Here is a 20,616-nt window from a genome sequence, read left to right on the forward strand (position 1 = left end):
TAGTGTTTAGGAATATAAATCAGTCTAAAATACCTGCATCTATCACTTAAAAAAAAAAAAATAGAACCAGTGTATTCATCCCTTATATGGGAGGAATAGAAAGTCCACAAGCCTTTTACTCTCCAGACACCACCTTTCACAAGCTGATACTGTTGTCTGTGTTGAGCTTGAGGTAATTACACAGAACCCACTCTGGTTGCCCTCAAGGAAGTGGAATAAATATCATTTTCTTGGGAGACATTCTTTTGGAGAACAACACCAGCAGTAGGGAATGCATCTCCATATAAGGACTTCCTTGTCATAGCCGTGTCTCCCTCCTGGATTAAAAGCCAAGATAAACTGAGAACTGCCATGTAGGAATAAGGGAGTAACCCAGTTTCTTACACACCTCTGCACACTCATTATTTTCAGCTGTGTGGGCAGCCAACCCCAAGGTACACTGAATGCACCCAGAGCAAATATACATAGGTTTGTTGCACATTCAGAACGAGCATGCTTTATTTCAACAGTGGAAATGCTTTCCATGAAGTTTTTTATAATATATGAAGCAATCCTAGAGGTGGGTGGGGAGGAGAGAAAGCCAGCATGGTCAGGCTGCTGGACTAGGGCTGGAAAGCACCAGGTCCAGGTCCTTATTTAACCATGGGAAGTTCACTGGATGACTTGCTACTATCTCAATACTCCTAATGCCCCTAATGGTCAATAGGATGAAAAGTAGAGTTTTGACATTCTGGACTTGCTTCTCAAAAGCATACAGATTTATGAATTAATTGTGATGGTCTCACTGAATTAGTCAATGAAATTTAGTTTTTCTTCCTCTACTTTTCCCATCCAGAGCAGTTATTGGCTGGGTTGCACTAACCCAGATTATAGCATGATTGGCTTTGGTTTAGCATTTTGTATGAATCCGGGCATCATAGTTTGTAAACTACAAATTATGGCTAGGACAATGCATGAACCTAGCCAAGTGTGGATTATTCAGCCAGTCGTGGCTAAGCAAATTATGATCTGAATGTGTGAATCCAATAATTTGTATGAGTTGCTTATCGTGTTAGCCTATATATGTTTCTGTTGCTATACCATTTTGGGAAAATTGTTAGATATATATTTCAGTAAGGGGGAATAGGAGGGTGTCACTTGCCAATATTTATCCATCTGTCTCTGTAAAAAAGAAAGCAAGAATCAGCTTTTTTACCATTTGAAAACAGGAGGGGCAGAAAACTCACATGTTAAAAAGTCAATTAAAAATAGCTAAATTAACAACAGAAGAAAGAAGTTCACAAAATGAGATAGGGTAATACGTATGCTGTTTAAACACCCCAGATACAGAGGTATACTGGAATTACACTGGAGTACACAGTCAGGAAGAAATAAAATAAAGAAAAATATAAGTTTTCAATTAATTATGAGATGAGTCAGAGATGTTATTGAGGAAAGGAGGAAATATTGCTTTTTCTTCAGGTTTCTGATTAAGAGAGGACATATTAATTACAGCAGTAAATAAGCAGTGGGTATTCAGTTTCGCCTGACTTGATTCAAAGCCAGCCTTCTGCACCTTGGTAGTCCCCTAGCCCAAGACCCCAGCCAGACTAGCGTTGATGGGTGTTCAGCCCAATCCATCTGGATGGTACCATGTGGAGAAAGGCTGTCCTACTGGAAGCTGTTATCTGAAGGAAGGAAACCAAGTCTCGGATCCAAGCCTATGTTCAATCAAAAGCAAAAGTCCAATAGAAGAGAATACTGTAGCTCAGGGTTGAACTGTAGAGTCCTTGGTGCTCTCTGAGCTTGGTTGTTTGCTTGCAGACATTTCATTACCTGACTAGGTAATATAATCAGTGCAAAAGCAAAAGTCCCAGGTTACTCAATGACCTCAGTGGCTGAGCATGGATTTAAAAATCCAATTTGTTAATCCTATCTAGGGATAGAGGATAATTTTATGTTGTTTGAATGTTGATGGCACTGGTGATGACACTGGTGGGAAATTTCACTCCAACACTGTAATCACTATGCAGTATGCAAATCTTAGGTATGTTGTATAAAAATGTGAATTACCATGGAAAATTATAGAAAGCACCACTATATTAAGGAAGGTACAACTACATGGAAAATTGTATGTATTTCTCAGTATTTTAAAAAAGAAAGGGAAAGCAGACAATATGGAAAGAAATGTGTGTTCCACTTTATTTTGAATCTAGTCACAAGAATATGCTGGAGAAATTTCCATGGAAATATAGATTAAACATTTAAAAATTAATAGATGGGTGGGCTCCGTATGATTCAATATTTCTTTACAGAAAATACAGGTATAGTATTGTCTCGAAATACAGTATTTATGATAGGCTGAGGTTTTCAGGCTGTACTCCTTAAACATCTAATTTTCTGGGGAATGGAAAATAATGTTTACTCTGTGTTCTCCAGTATAATATTTCCATGCCATATTTGTTTACTTTGTTATTTCTTCATTCAGACCATATAAATATAAAAGAGTGTATCTACGTACAAAATAAAATGTGTGTGGGTGTTTCCATAACTTGATTGCTATTTCCACTGCCACATTCCTGAATAAAATTATAATTTGATAGAAATCCTTCATCTCACCACAGTTCTTTTAAGCTTAATTTTTAAAAAAAACAACCATGAACCTATCAGGGTACTTCCTTTCAGGAATAATCTATTCTCTGTATTGAGTTTTCCTGATTACATCCTTGAAGGGAAAAGCAATCTACTTGTGGTCCATCTCACATTATTCTGAAATAAAAATATGACGCACCTACCGGTCCTAATAACATTCATACCCCACCCTGTGAAATACAGCCTTGCTTTTAGTAGCCGTTCCTGTAGGTCATGGAAAGGCAAACAAATGCTTAAAATTTTAATTTAGGAAGGAAGGTTCTCTGTGGATGTTGTGGTGGGTTTTTTGTTTTATGTTAGCGGGCAGTCTTGGGTGCTTTGGGGCATCAACAACAACAATCCACAAAAAACATTTTTTTTAATAACTTTACTAAATTTTAAAAAAAGAACAGTAAAAACTAACAAGAGCTAATATTATGAAAAAGAATGAGAAGACGACAAATTGGGAAAAAAGGATAGTAAAGCTCAAGAGTGCAGGAAAAAAGGAAAGAAGAAAAGAGACAAAAGGGGAAAAAAAGAATTGACTTCTGACTCTCCTTGCAACCGATATAAGTAACAATATACTTAAACTCTTGCTCTAAATATACAACATAACTTCCATTATTTCTGTTAACCCATATTATTTCAATCATCAAATCCATACAACATAATTGCATTTTTTTCTGTTTCCCGCAAAAAGTTCAAAAAAGGTTTCCAGTTAGCATTAAAATTACACAATGTCTTGTCTTGAATCGAAGCTGTCAGTTTCGCCATCTCAGTCAACTCCATTAGCTTCACCACAAAAAACAATATCATTAAACCTCTATCGACAAAATCTCCAAACAAAATTCAGATAATCATAATACATGGCCCACAGTTGAAAACTGCCATAACGAACATTAAGAAATAGTATAATAGAATAGAAACTGTTCTCTTCAGTTCAGTAACACAGACAGCTGAAGAATACAACGTGACTAATATTTTGTGCAGACTGTCAATTAACTTAGGTAGTTTTATCCCACCTTTTGTGAAAGAGTTTGGGCAGTCTTAAATTGTTCTGGTATGGATCATGTCATTATATGTTATGGTCACTAGATGGCACTAGACTACATAGTATCTGGATAAAATCAGGAGTGCTTCTTACCATTCAATTTGTGTTAGAGAGAAAAATAAAGCATTGACTTCCTATCTAAACTTTCCTTGGCACACTCCATTTTATCCTCCAGAATCCTAGGAGGCAAATTATAGAGGAGGAGAATGAAACCTGAAAGAAATAATAAAACTGAAGTTGGCTCCAGATTTAGTCATCAATAGAGTTGATCCATTGGAATCCAGCTTAAGTCTTACTGACTGAAGTGTAGCTTTTCTGATTGACCATCTGGATCCAAAGTTTTTCTTGGCAGATGTAGTAGAAAACACATATTATTCTCATTCAAATGAGACTTTGCATTTGTAATTTGTAATTTTAATCCAATAAAAAAAAGAAAGGAGGGGTCATAAAATGGCTTTTTAGAAAAGGCTGTTTCTTAATAATTTTATAAAATATATTCTTGACATATTTCTCTTGCTTCTTTATCTTAAAATGGGACAGTTAAATTTTATTGATTATGAACTCTTTTTTTTTTTTTGCCTCTTCCCCATTTTAGTTGCTGTGAAACAAGCAGAAATAACTGCAAACCTGATCCTAGTTATTTTTAAAAACCTCAATTTCTCAGAGGTCCAGAAAGGGCCGCTAACTGAGGAAATTTGCATGCTTACCCAATTTCCAAATGGGTGGAAACTTCTATCTTTATTGCCTATCCTTGTTAGTTTCGGAAGTTCTCAAATACAATATAATTTTCCAAATGATAACCCACAAGGATATTCTATGGTTAATTTTTTTTTTCAGGGAATTTTTGAAGAAAAATAAAAATAATGTAAGGCACACCCACACAAACAGAAGAAAGCATACTTAAATCAATATTTGCTTGTATTAAAATACTATGCAGTTTTCTTCTACGGAATAGAAACAGGTTTGCAACAGAGTTGTTTGCAACAGAGAAGAAACATGATGAAGTGACTTGTTGAAGTCAACTTTAATTATGTCTAAAATTGTTCAGGACTTTGACCGATCGGGGAGGTGGGCAATAGCATTTTGTTTGTTTAAATATTATATATATGTATGTACAGTATGCATGTTAAATACTGTATACTATTTTATATATCCCTAGTTAAAAGTCAGGAGAAATGAAATGCATCAAAGTTTATATATGAATGAAGGCTATCTGTGTATGTTGATCCAGTTCCTTAATTCTTTTTAATTATCTTATATTGCACAACTTTTCATGGTGATTTTAACTGACTTACTATTATTCCCTGGAAAGGAGGATCAAATAGGATAGTGAACAAATGTATTGTGAGTTGTGGGACCATGCAGTCCCAGCTTACTCCATGACCATTGTGCGGCACGGAAATATAGCCTCACCATTGACTAGGAATGGGCTTATCTGTCAATACCATTTTATTCATTTTACATTTTTAGAAATCTGTCAAATGTGATTTGTCAAACTTGAGAATGATTCTTAAGTTTTCACTAAAATGTCTATGCCTTTTGGTGCACAATCTTCTGAATGTTTGCATTTTGTTTGCAATTTTTTCTGTACCTAATTTTGCAAACAATTTTCTGTAAAGTAATTAATTTTTGAATATGCCTTTATGCCTTTTTGTTCAATTTATTCCTAAGGTATATGTTTTTCTAATTGGCCAACTGCATTGCAAAGTTTGAAAACTGCAAATTAAGTAAGTTTGCGTTCCAGTGTGAGTGAAATAAATTTCTCCCCCAACCCTACCACAAAAGAAAGGGTTAGAATCATAGAACTATTGAGGTAGAAAGATCCATTTAGGCCAATGGGTCAAATCCCCTGTTCTGTGCAAGCATCCATAAGGGATGGTTGTCCAGCCCTTGCTTGAACATATCCATTCAGGGAGAACTCATACCTCCTCTAAAAATTGGATTCCATTGTTGAACTGCTCTTACTGACAGGAAGTGCTCCTAACATTCAACTGGAATCTGACTTTTTTTAACTTAAGATTGTTATTCTATGTCCTCACTCTGGTTTGACAGAGAACAGGTCTTGGGCTTCAAAGTATTTGAAGAGTGATGTCACTCTCTGTTATCTTTTCTCAAGGCTAAACATACTATTCCTCTAAGTCTCTCCTTTTAAGAGTTTAGGACTTTTCCAGATGGTTGCATTAAGTTATTATCCACTAGCCTTTGAACCAGTAGAAAAGTATGCCAGCATAAACTATGATGCCCTATCGTCAATCACTATTCTGTTTGGTGAGTGACGGTACCCTTACATACCTAATGAAGACCATGTTCAGGAAAGTGATTACTGGACTCTCCCAGCTCGGTTTCCTCCAACAAAAGGCCACTGGCCAGCCAGCATGAGAAACAACTACCAATAACTTTCTTTAAGGTGGGGGCGATCGTTTGGTCAATTGACGGTGAGTGGTTTGAATGGCAGGTTTAGTCCCCTGTCCTGTTGCCTGACTAACAGGTCACACATCCAGTGGGGTACATAGTGTGAAGGGGAAGGAAGTTCTCTGATGCTTCTTCTGGGCAGAATCCATCTTCCAGTCCTTTGACCTATTAGTTGAGCCTGATTAAGCCTGGCTGACAGGTCAGTGGGATGGAGGAGGGGTACAGGATAAAGCAGGAAGGAGAATCATGAGCAAGCTGCATCCTCAGCCAGTGCTGAAAGGGAATGTCAGTGCCAATAGCAAGTAACCAAGAATTCAGGTTCTAGCCTGGCTAGGTGCACTCAGAAGTAGCTGGTGGACAGCTACGGAGAACATGCAGTTGTGACTGTGCAATAACTAATGCTGCCAAAGTGCTACCAATGGAGTAAGCTAAATAATGCCAAATTCCCCTCACCAAAGGCAAGATAAATCACCATGGGGCATTGCACAAATGTCCATAGCAACCACAGCTGGATGATACTGGTCCTGGGAGTGTTTACCAGTCAGAGTAACAGTCCTAGGTTGATCCTCAGAAAGGATAAGAATAGCCAAAACAGTAAAAATATGGCCATAGAAAACCCTGTTTCAGCAGAAGCAGTGGAAAACTTGTAACAGAATCAGTAACATGATGCTGGCAGAACCCAGCTGACTGTCCTGACTTAAATTGATATTTTAGGCAGGTTTTTAAAAGTGCACTCCTTGAAAAGGAGCCCACGTAAGACCTGAGAAGTGTTTGGAAGCTCCAGTCAGACATGTGGGAAGATGCCTCCATGTGAGTCTGGTGACCATTTCTTTTGCAACCTTATCCAAATGACCTTGGAAAGTGACTGGGAGGGAGGGTGCTCACAAGCAGCCAGAAGTTACTAACAGAAGCTGGGCAGCGCCTTCCCCTTGACCACATCAGCAACAAAATTGTTGACGAAGCATGTCAGATCATATCCCTGGTGGAAACTGTGTTGGGAGTAGAGGGGAAACATTACTTTAAAATTGAAATGACTAAGGATGAGTTTAAGCTGAGTCAGTAATGAAGGATGAAGACATGAAGGAATGAAGGATCACATTGGTCGCACTTGTGGACGATCTTTGGAGGACTTGGGATGGGGGTGGTGTGCCCATCCTGGCCCTTCTGGATCTCTCAGTGGCTTTTGATACCATCGACCATGATATCTTGCTGGACTGGCTCCAGGGACTGGGAGCGGGGGGCACTATTTTGCAGTGATTCTCCTCCTTTTTCTGGCCAGTACCAATCAGTGCTGGTGGGGGAGGAGAGGTCTAGCCCTAGGCCCCTATTATGTGGGGTGCCTCAGGGCTCAAGTCTCTCTCTCCTATTTAACACCTATATTTAGCTGCTGGGAGAGGTCATCCGCCAGCATGGGGTTTCATATCATCAGTATGCTGATGATACGCAATTATACATCACTACCCTATGCCATGCAATTTGCTGTTCAGGTGCTGGCTTAGTGCCTGGATGCTGTAAGACCTTGATAGGGAGAAACTGGCTGTGACTCAACCCTAGCAAGACCGAGCGGTTGTGGATTTTTGGGCCCCCAGGGTCAGGGGAGTTGACATTGACATTTCTGACTGGATGGGGTAACATTCCCCAGTGCACAATTTGAGGGTCCTCTTGGACTTTCAGCTCCTGCTGGAAGAGCAGTGGCAGCCATGGCCAGGGGGGCCTTTGCACAAATCTTGTGCACCAATCGTGCCCATTCCTGAACTGGGAGGCCTTGCTCATAGTCACCCATGCCTTAGTCACCTCCTGCTTGGATTACTGCAATGCATTCTATACGGACCTGCCCTTGAAGACAATCCGGAAGCTGCAACTGGTCCAGAACGCAGCGGTACATGCAGTTTTGGGTCTCCCATGGTTCACCCAAGTAACACCACTGCTTCATGAGCTGTACTGGCTTCCAGTTGCTTTCTGGGTGCAATTCAAGGTGCTGGTTATCCCCTTTAAAGCCCTACAAGGCAAAGGGCCAATTACTTGCAGGACTACCTCTCCCTGAGGGTATCTGCCCCTCCTACTAGGTTACATAGGGTGGGTGTGCTCCAAGCCCCCTCCCTTAAATGTTGCCATCTGATGGGACCTCAAACATGTGCCTTCTCGGTGGTGGCCCCAGCCTTTTAGAACAGTCTCCCACTGGAGATCACAGGGACCTCTACCATTTTAGCCTTCCAGAGGGCTGTGAAGACCTAGCTCTTCCCCCAAGCATTGGGCTAGGATAGCGGGTTGCGCTGTGAGGAGGTTTGGTGTGGCACCTAGGGGGAAGAGTATGTTTTTAACTATGTTTTATGGATTGTTGTGAGCTGCCTAGAGTCCTTGTATGAGATAGGCAGCCATATAAGTCCTGGAAATAAATAAATAAATAAATAAATAAATAAATAAATAAATAAATAACATGGATATAGCAGGGGGGGAAATGAACACAGTATTCAAGAGTACTCTGGCCAATGCAGAATATGGAGTAAAAGAGATAAGTCCTTCTACGTGACATCCTTGGTGGAATTTGAAGAACACGATCATATCCCTACTCAACTGTCATTTTTCAAGGTTAAACATGCTTAGCCCCTTCGTTCTTTTTCTAGTCCCCCTAATCAACTTTGTTTCCCTTCTCCAAACTTAACCTGTACCAGTCTGAATACTTTTCAAAATATATTTTCCAGAATTGGATGCAGTATTTGAAATGAGGTCTGACTACAGCAGAATAAAGTAGAATGATTATTTCCCATGAAATTATACCTCTCTTGATGATATTCAGTACACAGATGTGAATAATGTCTTTATATAATGTGGTTACACTCCCAGGATTCATTTAATTAATTCAAAGATTTTTTTGGAATGCTCCTAATTCCTACATATTCCCCCATCTGTTCTTGGTTGCTTCTCATACCTAATTTCCTGATTTATCTAAAGTATGTAGGTCTACCAGATCTGGGCTGCAAAAATCCAGAAGACCAGTAGATGGCAAATAAAAGGAACAAGAGACTCTATTTGGTGACATCTAGCAGTCAGTTGGATTTTTGCAGGTGAAATCTGTTGGCCCTAATATTGGGCATATATCCTAGCAACATGGTTAAGAAAATGGGGTAGTAAAAATGTTTGGGGGAGAGAGAAAGAGACAGCACACATTTAACAAGCAAACCATATTTTGTTTCTTTGTTTCTCTAAGCATATTAACCTAGTCTTCAATGGCTGGCTTGCAATGAAGACTCACTCACAAGGTTTTTTGGAACTTGTCCAACTCCTGTTGGCCATTTAAGACTGCTGTAAGCATCCTTCTTCTTCTCCAATTACTCCACTCAGCTCTCCATGACATTAGTGTCCATAGTTGATTATTATGACACCCCCCCCAAAAAAAAGAGTAATGACACGCACACCTTGGTGTCCTGACACAAACCCCACCTTTTTGTCTTGTGTCTTGATGGGGATGCAAGTACGTAAGTCATGGAGTTTGCATATTGAGATAGTGACATTACAATGCATATTTCATCACTTTCCATCCCTCCTGTGGATTCCTATGCTTTAGAAAAAACTTCTTTGACATGGGAATAGTAGTAATAATAAATATAGTAATGAAATGGAGTTTGTTTGTTTTTAATTCTTACACCGATGCCTAAGGAATCAATCACTGTGGAATTGTACATAATCGTCTTTCTGAAAAAAGTCTATTTTTGTTTTGCACTTTTGCCTCAAAGGAAAAACAACTGAGACAAGTTCTTAAGTATTTTTATTAAATCTGAACATTACTGTATAATCCAGAAGATGGTGATGTCACTGGAAACACTCCCTGTGGTTTCCAAGGGATTTACAGAGGAAACCAATTAAACATTTGCAAGTTAACACCAGTTCTTGAAGTAGGTAATGTGACTGGAGTGATAAGAAAAACCTTATGTAACATTTTGCAAAAAACCCCATGTCTTGCAGAGGAACATCTGTGTTGAAGGATGGAAAATGGAAGGGAATGTGAGATTTGCCCCGTTCGACAGAGAAACTCTCGTGACACGTGTGGTTCACAAAGAAGGTTTACTCATGCGTAACGTAGTAGTCACAAGCAAAGCCAGGACTGGCTTGGTACAATTGCATCACTTGTTATATTCCCCCCTTCCCGCGCTTTTTCCCGCCTCGTGATCGCGTTGCGGCTGTGGGCTATTAGGCCCCCCAATGTCCCCCCTGATCGTTCATGATGGCAGGGTCGGTCAGAGTCCATTGTCCTTGATTGCCAGTCCCCCTCCGGCTGGGTTGGTCCCTCCCTGCTACGTGCAGACCCGCGGGTTCTGTGCTGCGTTGCGATCTTGTTTCGCTGCCCTGCGGCCCCGTTCCTTGCTTGCTCGCGCCGTTATCAGTTCATAGTTAAAAGCTTCCGCTGCGGTTTTCCTGTTTAGCTGGCCACAGGTGGCTCGTTAATTAGCGGCGCTTTCGGTTCCTCTTTTCCCCGCTAGCTACCGCCGGTGGATTCCGCGTGGTCTGGTTGCGAGCTTCCCTGCAACCCCGTGCTTCCCTGAAGCCTCGTGCTGACCGAACCTGACATGCCGCCCCCCTGACGACAACTCCCCCCCCTCGGTCCTATTTCGGCTTCCCGGGGTATTTACTGTAAAAGTCCCGCACTAGGTCCGGCGCCCTTATGTGGGTTTTACTCACCCATTCGCTGTGGGACTTGGGGAAATGTTTCCATTGCACTAGGAGCTGGGTCTGCCCCTTGTGCCTCCGGGCGTCCAGTATCCGGTTGATTTCGAAATGCTGCTCCCCCCCGACCATGATGGGTGGTGGTACTCCCTCCGCCTTGTGCCAGGCGTTCCCCGGCTGGTGCAACTTTAGCAGGCTGCAATGGAACACCGGGTGGATCTTCCCGAGGCTTTTCGGGAGCGTCAGCCTGACGGTCACCGGATTGATGACCTCCGAAATGGGGAACGGCCCCACAAACCTCGGGCTGAGTTTTTTCGATGCCTGGTGCGTCTTTAGGTTTTTGGTTGACAGATACACCTGGTCCCCCACTTTCCACTTTTCCTCGGGGAGCCTCTTGTGGTCCGCGTGCTTCTTGTAGTCGGCTTTGGCTCTTTGCAATGCCGCGTGCGCCGCTCGCCGGGTCTCGTCGATTTGGGCGAACCAGGCGTCCAGGGAGTTGATCTGGGATTCCGGCTGAGGCAGCTCCGGCATGGGGACGAATTCTCTCCCGGTGGCTACTTTGAACGGAGAGAACCCGGTGCTCTTGTGGACGGCGTTGTTGTATGCCACCTCCGCGAATGGTAGTAGCTCCGCCCAATCGTCCTGTTGGTGCCCCACGTAGCAGCGCAGGTACTGTTCGAGCCCCCGTTCAGGCGTTCCGTGGCTCCGTCCGTCTGCGGGTGCGCCGCGGAGGATAGGGCTTGTTTCGTCCCCACCCGCTTCAGGAACTCCCGCCAGAACCGTGCGATGAAGTTGCCGCCCCGATCGCTGACGATACGTCGAGGTGCGCCGTGGAGTCGGTAGACATGTTGCACGAACAGTCTCGCCAGCCCCTCGGCCGTGGGGACTCGCCGGCACGCTACAAAGTGCGCTTGTTTGGAGAATAAGTCCGTGACCACCCAAATGGCGGTCTTCCCCTTACTCTCCGGGAGCTCCACTATGAAGTCCATGGCGACCTCTTGCCAAGGGCCGTCGGGTTCCGCTACCGGCTGGAGTAGGCCTCTAGGTTTGCCTTTGGCTCCTTTCGCTGTTGCGCACACCGGGCAACCCCCGAGTACGCCTCCACGTCCTTCCGGAGCGTGGGCCACCAAAACTGCCGCCGGATTAAGTGGAGTGTCTTTACGAAGCCGTAATGCCCCGCGCTCCGGCTGTCGTGGGCTCTCTCCATGACCTCCCGTCGGCAACCCTCGGGCACGTACAGCTTTCCTTCGTGCCACCACAACCCCTCTTGGCCGGTTAGCGCCTCTCGGTTCTGCTTGAGCCAATCGTCCCGCTCCGCCGCCTCCGCGAACCCTTGCCTTACTTCAGACGCCGCGTCCCGTCGCTCCCCCTTGGTCTGGCTTCGGGTCACCGCCTTTGCAGCCAGCCTGCTGGCGGGGATGACGGAGTCCACGATCTCCTCCCGTAGGCTGGCGTGTTGGGGCATGCGAGACAGTCCATCCGCTAAGAAGTTGCGCTTCCCGGGGATGTGTTTCAGTGTGAACCTGAACCTCCCGAAGTATTGGGACCACCGTGCCTGTTTGGGGGATAGCTTATGCGGGGTCTTCAGGGCCTCGAGGTTCTTATGGTCCGTCCACACCTCGAACGGTTCAGTTGCCCCCTCCAGTAGATGCCTCCACGTGGCCAGCGCCCACTTGACCGCGTACGCCTCTTTCTCCCACACCATCCACCTCCTCTCCGTCTCGGTGAATTTGCGGGAGGCGTAGGCGCACGGGTGGATGGCCCCCTCCGGGCTGGGTTGGAGCAGGACTGCTCCCGTTGCCACGTCTGATGCATCCACTTGGATTATAAACCGCCGGTCTGGGTCGGGATGGCGCAGGATCGGCTCCGCGGTGAACCGCTGTTTTAGTTCCTCAAACGCCCCCTGGCATTCTGCAGTCCACGCGAGTGCCATGCTGGGCTTGGGGGTTTCCCAGTGCCCTTGGTTTTTAGCAGGTCGGTTAGGGGAAGGGCGATTTGGGCGAAGTTCGGGATGAACTGACGATAGAAGTTCGCAAACCCTAGGAAGCTTTGGAGTTGCCTCCGGGTTCGCGGCGCTTCCCAGCCCAAGACATCCCTTACTTTCGCCGGGTCCATCTCAATTCCCCGGCTGGATATTCGGTAGCCGAGGTAGTCTAGTTGCTCTCGATGGAACTCGCATTTCGAGAGCTTTGCGTACAGCTGTGCCTTCAGCAGTCTCTGGAGCACCGTGCGCACCAGGCTCACGTGCTCCGCCAGGGTCTCGGTGTAGATGAGGATGTCGTCCAGGTAGACCAGGACGCCCCGGTAGAGTAGGTCGTGCAGCACCTCATTTATTAGCTGCATAAATACCCCCGGGGCCCCTTTTAATCCGAACGGCATCACGGAAAACTGGTAGCTTCCGAGCGGGGTGTTGAACGCCGTCTTCCACTCATCTTTTGCGCGGATCCTAACTCTGAAGTAGGCTTCGCGCAAGTCCAGTTTTGTGAACACCCTCCCCTTCGACAGATGCGACATCAAGTCCTTCATCAAGGGGAGGGGGTATTTGTACTCCGTGCTGATTGCGTTCAGCCCCCGGTAGTCTACGCACATACGGAGCGAGCCGTCCTTCTTCTCCCGGAATAACACCGGGGCCGCTAATGGTGACTTCGCGGGTTGGATGAATCCCCGCGCTAGGTTCTTGTCTATGAACTCGCGCAGGGCCCCCATCTCCCTCCTCGACAGGGAGTACATTTTCGGCTTAGGCAGGGTCGCTCCTGGCTCTAGCTCGATGGCGCAATCACTGGGCCGGTGTGGTGGGAGCTGGTCGGACTCCTTCTCCCCGAACGCTGCCGCCAGGTCTCGATACTGCCTCGGGATTCCGCCGCCCGTCGGGGGTTCCCCGGGTCCGGCCCCTCGCTTTGCGGTCGCCTCGCCAGTCGCCGCTGCCTCCCTCGCCTCGGGATCGTGGCGGGTCTCCGGGGTCCCGGCGCTGCTGCTGCTGCTGTTGCCGCCCGGGTCTCGGGCCCCATCTGCTCTCGCCCCGTCTCCCGGTGTCCCGGACCCTCCGCTTGTCCGCCGGTGGTTGCGGCTGCCTCCGTCTCCACGGCTCGGTCCCCTCTGCTCTCGCCCCTCGCCGGTCTGTCGACCCCGAACCGCACTGCCTCCGCCGTCCAGTCGACTCGTGGGTTCCGCCGCCGCAGCCACGCCAAGCCGAGTACCACCGCGTAGTCGGCCACCGGGACCACCACGAACCTCAGTTCTTCCCGGTGACTCCCGATCGTCATCTGGACCGGCTCGGTGTAATACTGAGCTGGCCCCACTGCCAGCGTGCCATCTAACTGGCTGAATGAAATGGGCTCCCGGAGGCGCCTCAGCTGTAGCCCGAGCCCCGAGACCACCGCTGGGTGCATCAAGCAGTGGGTGCAGCCCGAGTCCAGTAGCCCCCGTAGCTGCGCCTCCCCTCCGGATCTCACCCCCCGGACGTGTATCCTCACCCGGAACGGTGGGCAGTCCTCGTCTCCTATTGGGTCCGCGCGCCTCGACTCCCCTGCTCGCACTGGGACGCCGTTCAGTGCGAGCGCGCCTCGTTTCCCGCCGGCTCCGAGTCCTCTCCGGAGGATGCTGTCTCCGGGGTCGACCACCCCCCGCGTCCTTTCTCGGTCACCGCCGCCACTGCCCCCTTCCGCGGTCGGTCACCGGTCCTTTTCCCGTTCGCACGCGGGGTTTTGACTTCGGGCCATGGTGGGGCGCCTTCCCGCTCCGTCGGGCACTGCGCCGCTCGGTGGCCTGTGCCTCCGCATCGGAAGCACAGATTCGGGACTCTGGTCGCCTCTCGCCTCCCGGTGGACTGCCGTCGACCGCTCCGTCTCTCCTCGGGGGTCCTCTCCCTCGGCCGGTCCCTCGTCTGGTCCCGTCGTCTTGTGCTCTGTTGGATCTGCCGCCACGCCGATTCCGCCGTTCCGGCCAGCCAGATCCAATCCTTCACTGTGGACGGGTCGTCCCGCCCCAGTGCCCGTTCCAGGATCTCTGGGTTGAGTCCCCTCTTAAAATACTTCACCTTCAGGGACTCCAGCCAGTCCGCGAGCTTCTCGGCCAACCTCCGGAACTCCAGGGCATATTCCGATACCGATTTGCCCCGCTGTCTGAACTGTAGGATGTCGTCCTCCGCCCGCTTGGCGCTCAATGTGTCCTCGAATCTGTCCCGGAGCGCCTGCATGAAGTCCGGGAAACTCCGTAGTTCCGCCGCGTTGGCATCGTACAGCCCGATCACCCAGCTGGCTGCTTGGCCATCTAGCAGCTCGGCCACGTAGGATACCCTGTCCTCGTCTCTAGCGAATAGGTGACCACCCCTCTGCATGAACCCCCTGACGTGCGTCAGAAAGTGCGGCAGCTGTTCGGGGTCCCCTGAGAACTTCCCAGTGATACCTCGAAGTCTCAGGGCGTCTGCCGCCCGTTGGTCCTCCGACCGGGGCGCCGTGGGTGGTGCCGGTGGGGGTGTCGGACCGCCCCCCCGTCGCTCGCCTCCTCATTCACCGCCGGTGGCCCCACTCTCTGTAGTAGGGTCTGGAGCATCGCCTCCACGGCGTCTAGGCGTCGCTCGACTCTCTCCTCTAGTCGGGCGAATTTCTCGCTCCACTCACGGTTCCGGAACCCCGAACCCCGGGTCATCGTAACGCCTGAATCGTCTGGTCCTTGGTTCACGCCCATCGACCACCGCTCGGATGGAGTGCGCCCGGCCCTGGCCGCTGCCCCGTCGCTCCCGGGCGGCTCCGACCGCCCTTCCGCGAGCCTGGATCCCTCGCGCTCCAGCTGACCCACAGATTCCTCGTCGCTGGTCATGCCTGTATTGAGAAAGAAAACGCTCCTCGGTGGTACCGGGTAGCGCTGACGGTGAGTCCTGGCTTTATGTGAGATTTGCCCCGTTGGACAGAGAAACTCTCGTGACACGTGTGGTTCACAAAGAAGGTTTACTCATGCGTAACGTAGTAGTCACAAGCAAAGCCAGGACTGGCTTGGTACAATTGCATCACTTGTTATATTCCCCCTTCCCGCGCTTTTTCCCGCCTCGTGATCGCGTTGCGGCTGTGGGCTATTAGGCCCCCCAATGTCCCCCCTGATCGTTCATGATGGCAGGGTCGGTCAGAGTCCATTGTCCTTGATTGCCAGTCCCCCTCCGGCTGGGTTGGTCCCTCCCTGCTACGTGCAGACCCGCGGGTTCTGTGCTGCGTTGCGATCTTGTTTCGCTGCCCTGCGGCCCCGTTCCTTGCTTGCTCGCGCCGTTATCAGTTCATAGTTAAAAGCTTCCGCTGCGGTTTTCCTGTTTAGCTGGCCGCAGGTGGCTCGTTAATTAGCGGCGCTTTCGGTTCCTCTTTTCCCCGCTAGCTACCGCCGGTGGATTCCGCGTGGTCTGGTTGCGAGCTTCCCTGCAACCCCGTGCTTCCCTGAAGCCTCGTGCTGACCGAACCTGACAGGGAATAGGAAGTGAGCACTTGGAGATGTCATGGTAAATTAAGTAGGAAGTGGAATAGAAAGGAGTATGAAATAATAATGAGAATGTGGTTGTCAGCTGGATGAGGAAACGGGTAAAAGCTTGATATACATAGGATTAAGAGTTGTAAATAGGTGTAAGAGATTATGTTCTAATCACAACACAGTAAACATTCAATTGACTATAAACATGATATTCTTACTTTTTTTTTTAAGTAAAAGTGGTCAGTTCTGTCAATTTCAGTTTACCCCAACGTTTTTTTCCAATATTGAGTTTGGCTCATCACTTCATATATCCATTTAAGTTAGTTGGGAGGGAGGGGTGTCAAATAATATTTGATGACATTTTGGTGCACATTTCTCTTAGATACATTTCTGCAAGCACATTTGCCTAATATCACCATTATTTTACAATGATTTCCATTAATACAATGCTCAAAAGTCTTGTGAAAAAGCAATATATTTGTAACACGTTTCAGAAGATGACTGACTCCTGCTTGTATATTAGCTTGAAAATTAGAAGTAATTTGTATTAGAACAAGAACTGAACAAAACGTTGCTCCTCAGAGAAACAAATGTTATTTGTAACTCCTGGACAATTATTAAAGGAAATCAAATTGAAAGGGTTTGAGCCACTACCTCAATACCTAGCCTAGCATTATGAGCCAAGCTAGGAAACATTTTGAATCTGGTATGGGTATGGGTGGGACAGGGAGAGAGCAGATGGTAGCATTTGCTGAGGACAACTCTCAAGCTTGGAGCTAGTTCTGTTGATTGACCATGGTTATTTAGAAATCCCCCCCTTCCAACACTGACTACCTTTAATTCTTAAGCCATAATGCCACTCTTTCATTTGCCTTTGGACCTTTCCCAGCTGCTGAGTTGATGCTCTTTTTTGCCTCAATACTTGGCTGCTTGCCAAATGATGTTGTCCTGAATTCTTATTGTGCAACACAGAAAGCCAAGCAATTGGCTGAATCTTCTGGCTTTGCTGCTTTTCTCAGTTCACAACTTGGCCTCCCCATGAGAAAAAGCCATCAGTCCTGACAATGATCGATTAGCAATGTGGTGGGAATGGAGTAACAGGAGAGTTGACAATCCCTTTGCTTAGTGTACTGTGCAGATATAAAGTCAGAGCACCATTTGGCAGCAGAATCATGCAATTAATGTAGGTTAGAAATCAACAATGTGGGCAAAAAATGTTATAGGGATATACTTTTCTGCCAAATAAATGGTGGATAGATAGTACTTCAATGGAGCAGTGAGAAAAGGCCCTGACACCAATTCAGCTGGCTGACCAAAGGCTATTTCATGCAAAAGCTGAAGATGAGATGAAGGCAGCATCATGGGGACACAGCAGAAGGAAATGTTAGGGGATATTCAAACTGTGGTTAGGTTAAACTGTTAGATTAAACTGTGAGGGAAAGCCCTTTTGACTTTATTACATTATCAGACTTTCATTCATAGGAGTGTAAAAGCAGTAAATTTAGAGGGTGTCAGCATTCTGAGGTGACAAAAGATGGAATTTCCCTAAACAGCCATGGGACTCCTGCCGCAAATAGGATCTCCTATTGGATTGTATCTTCCACAATGTATAGTAGTAAACAATTAAGCCAATTCCAACAACCCATAGCCTAACCTTCTTGAACTGATTTAGACTTCATGGAGACAACATCTCCAGAACATGATGCTATCAGTACTCCTTTGTCAGATCTAGAATAGCTAGCTAAATATTATCAAGGGCAATGCATGCTGAGAACCATATGTAGAGAAATCTGATAGAAAACCATAACAATTATGACTAAGCTCTGTCAAAAACCATAGAAGAGCCACCAGCAGAAGAGGATTGGGTATTTCTCAAGCTGAGACTTTAATTATGATGAAATTTCAGAATGGAAAGACTTTAAAATATATGTTGTATCCACTAGTTAATCTCACATAAATATAATAAATCCTGTATAATCATTATACATTACAAAGCAAGTTTCTGGATTTACTAGGATTAGGACAAGTGTTATTCACACACACACACATACACACACACACAGAGTCAATACATCATGCCAATTTCTTGTTATATATTATCAGAATCTCAGGATTTTAGAACATCACAGAACATCACAGAATTCCTCCTGATTTAATAGGTAGATAGCTATATGTTCAGTCTGCAAATGATGGTTATTATGGCTGCAAAATAATTTGTACCTCATATGGTGACTTATATATGAAAGGAACCTGGGATGAACCTATGAACCCAGTGAGGTAATGTCATTTAAATTCCCCATTATGCCATGATTTGATATTATGTCACTACTTGGCATTACACAAAAAGTGGCTTACGCCTGCCCAATATTTGGTGCAGGGATTCCAGGGAAATAACAATGGGGCTAGCCAAATTTCTGAAGACAGAACTGGGGATGTAAAGTTTTTACTCTGGTCCTGAACCTGATGTCCAAAATAATGATTTTCCACCCATTCCTCATTTGCAGTTGCAAGACAACAGAACTCTTTTATACTTTCAAAAAAATCATGTTCTTGTTTTTGAAAAATCAGCTTCCTTATTTTGTTCCCTTCTTATTATGTATTAGTTTAGGAAATGCCTTGTTGTTAAAATATAATTTGCTAAGTCTTGGCAGATCTTGCTTGCTTCCTTAGAGCATCTTGTGAAGTGTGGAGTGGCTCCTACATTTAAAGTACAGGCATTTAAATGCATGTATGTAAAATTAAGGCACAGTTCAGCATGCCTACTCTATTTCACACATTGCAGTAGCTGAGATAACCTAGTCATTGTATTCAGCCATAATGACAAACCTTTTTTGCACAGACCCATAAGAAGTCTATGTTGTACTTGTACTTGTACTTCCTATTTAGACAAACTACTGTTCATTGCATCATCTGAACTTGAGAAATTGTGATTAAACCTACCCATACCCTGCTTGAAGCAAACCAATATCAAGTGTACTGGGGTATTCTTATTTACCTCCTGTTTTTGTGTTGTTCTTTACTTTGTGAGCCTCCCAGAGTTGGTTGGAGTTGGGCAAAATCAAAATCAGATCAATAAACAAAACAAGGAAGCTGGCATATTTAGACAAACCACAATTAAAATAACAGGCTCAAATGGCACCTTTATTCATAATTAGTGAAAAGTGATTTTCCTTTGCTCCTTTTGTGGCCTCTCCACTTTTGTGGCCTCTCCACATAAGTGAACCCAACATTTGCTGGCTTTATTCTCAAATTAAACTAAGGTCATTATAACATTTAATATGCAAATTAAATTAAAGCCATTATACCATCCTTAGGGTTTTTTAATCCATCCCTTACAAAACAACAGTTACTAATGGAAGAGATTAAATAAGTACAGAATACAAAATATAATGCTGGGGGAGGATGAAAGAGAGTCCTTGCTGTGAGAATTAATACCGTTCTTTTTATACTGCCTTTACTGTTGTACCTGAGTGCCAAGGTTGAGCTGTAGTAGGTATCAGTTTAGAGGTGACCAATGACCCAAGAGATCAAGGTGAAGAGATATACAGAAAGATATGAGAGCCAGGTATATCCTATTGCCCAGTCAATTTCCCAGGTCATGCAGGAAGTTGTTTACAGCTCCAGTAGGACCCAATGGCCAACTATGGTAGATAAAATCAACTCAGCGTAGAAGAGTATATTGCTGCCAAACAGACCTCCAATTTGATTACTTGTCGCACAAGGCAGCTGCGTGCTAAGTCAAAGGTTCTTGATTCTAGTACTGATAGATCCTAACATTGAATCTACAACTGATCAAGTGTTTAACAAGCTTACTTCTACCTCTCTCTACAGCTGTAGAACAGATACTCAGAGCGGTATGGAAGATTGAAATAAAGAGATAATTATTTGTGGCATATGATATCACTAATAGTTCACAGAGGGATTTTGTGTTGTTCAGGGATTGTTTTTGCAAAGAGAATTACCGATTGGCAAAGACTCAGAGAATCAGCTTTCAAAGTAAACAAGCTACTTGAGCATAGAGAATGTTTGGCTGAGTTGATTCCAAATGAATGCTTGAAAAACCTTGCTAATAATAAGAGTGAAAGAATTGGTTGCCTCCCTTTTGCAGGACGTGTTCAAGAGGAAACAAAACAGCCATTTGTCTTGGTTGCTTCAATTTGGACTCCTGCACTGAATATTGGGCAATGGTCCTGTCTAATTCTATGATTCTGTGCTGAAAAATTCTGTCCAGAGATCCAACTGTGCCCCTTATAAAGCAGTCCTAGTTGTGTATTCCTACCTATTGTGACTAATGGAATTTACTTACATTGACCTCCAATGCAATCATTCTAATCATTCCAATATTTGCTACAGGACAAGATCTATTCGATGGTCCTTAGAACTGTTAAACAATTTATTGCCCAGGAAATTCTGTCTTCTTGGTATGTATT

At 45.6% G+C, this 20,616-nt stretch overlaps 2 protein-coding genes across 6 annotated transcripts in view; one reads left to right on the forward strand and one right to left on the reverse strand.

Annotated features, from left to right (window-relative positions):
- The window catches only part of LOC107326489 (uncharacterized), a 64,299-nt gene that overhangs the window by 30,285 nt on the left and 13,398 nt on the right, over positions 1 to 20,616 (forward strand). For all 5 annotated transcript variants that reach the window (XM_088133080.1, XM_088133083.1, XM_088133085.1 and 2 more), the window contains exon 2: positions 20,540 to 20,607. The gene's annotated coding sequence lies outside the window, so the exon portion shown is untranslated. The remainder of the gene's footprint in view (positions 1 to 20,539; positions 20,608 to 20,616) is intronic.
- Positions 15,784 to 20,616, reverse strand: part of NUDT9 (nudix hydrolase 9) — a 30,274-nt gene continuing 25,441 nt past the window's right edge. Inside the window, exon 9 of the mRNA XM_088133078.1 lies at positions 15,784 to 16,178. Within this exon, the coding sequence (XP_087989204.1) occupies positions 16,093 to 16,178 (86 nt within the window). The 3' untranslated portion in view covers positions 15,784 to 16,092. The remainder of the gene's footprint in view (positions 16,179 to 20,616) is intronic.

This window comes from Python bivittatus, unplaced genomic scaffold (genome assembly GCF_059951505.1).
Source record: "Python bivittatus isolate LINGU-HERP-01145 unplaced genomic scaffold, Pbiv_v1 ctg000070_np1212, whole genome shotgun sequence".
Classification (NCBI taxonomy): Eukaryota; Metazoa; Chordata; class Lepidosauria; order Squamata; family Pythonidae; genus Python; species Python bivittatus.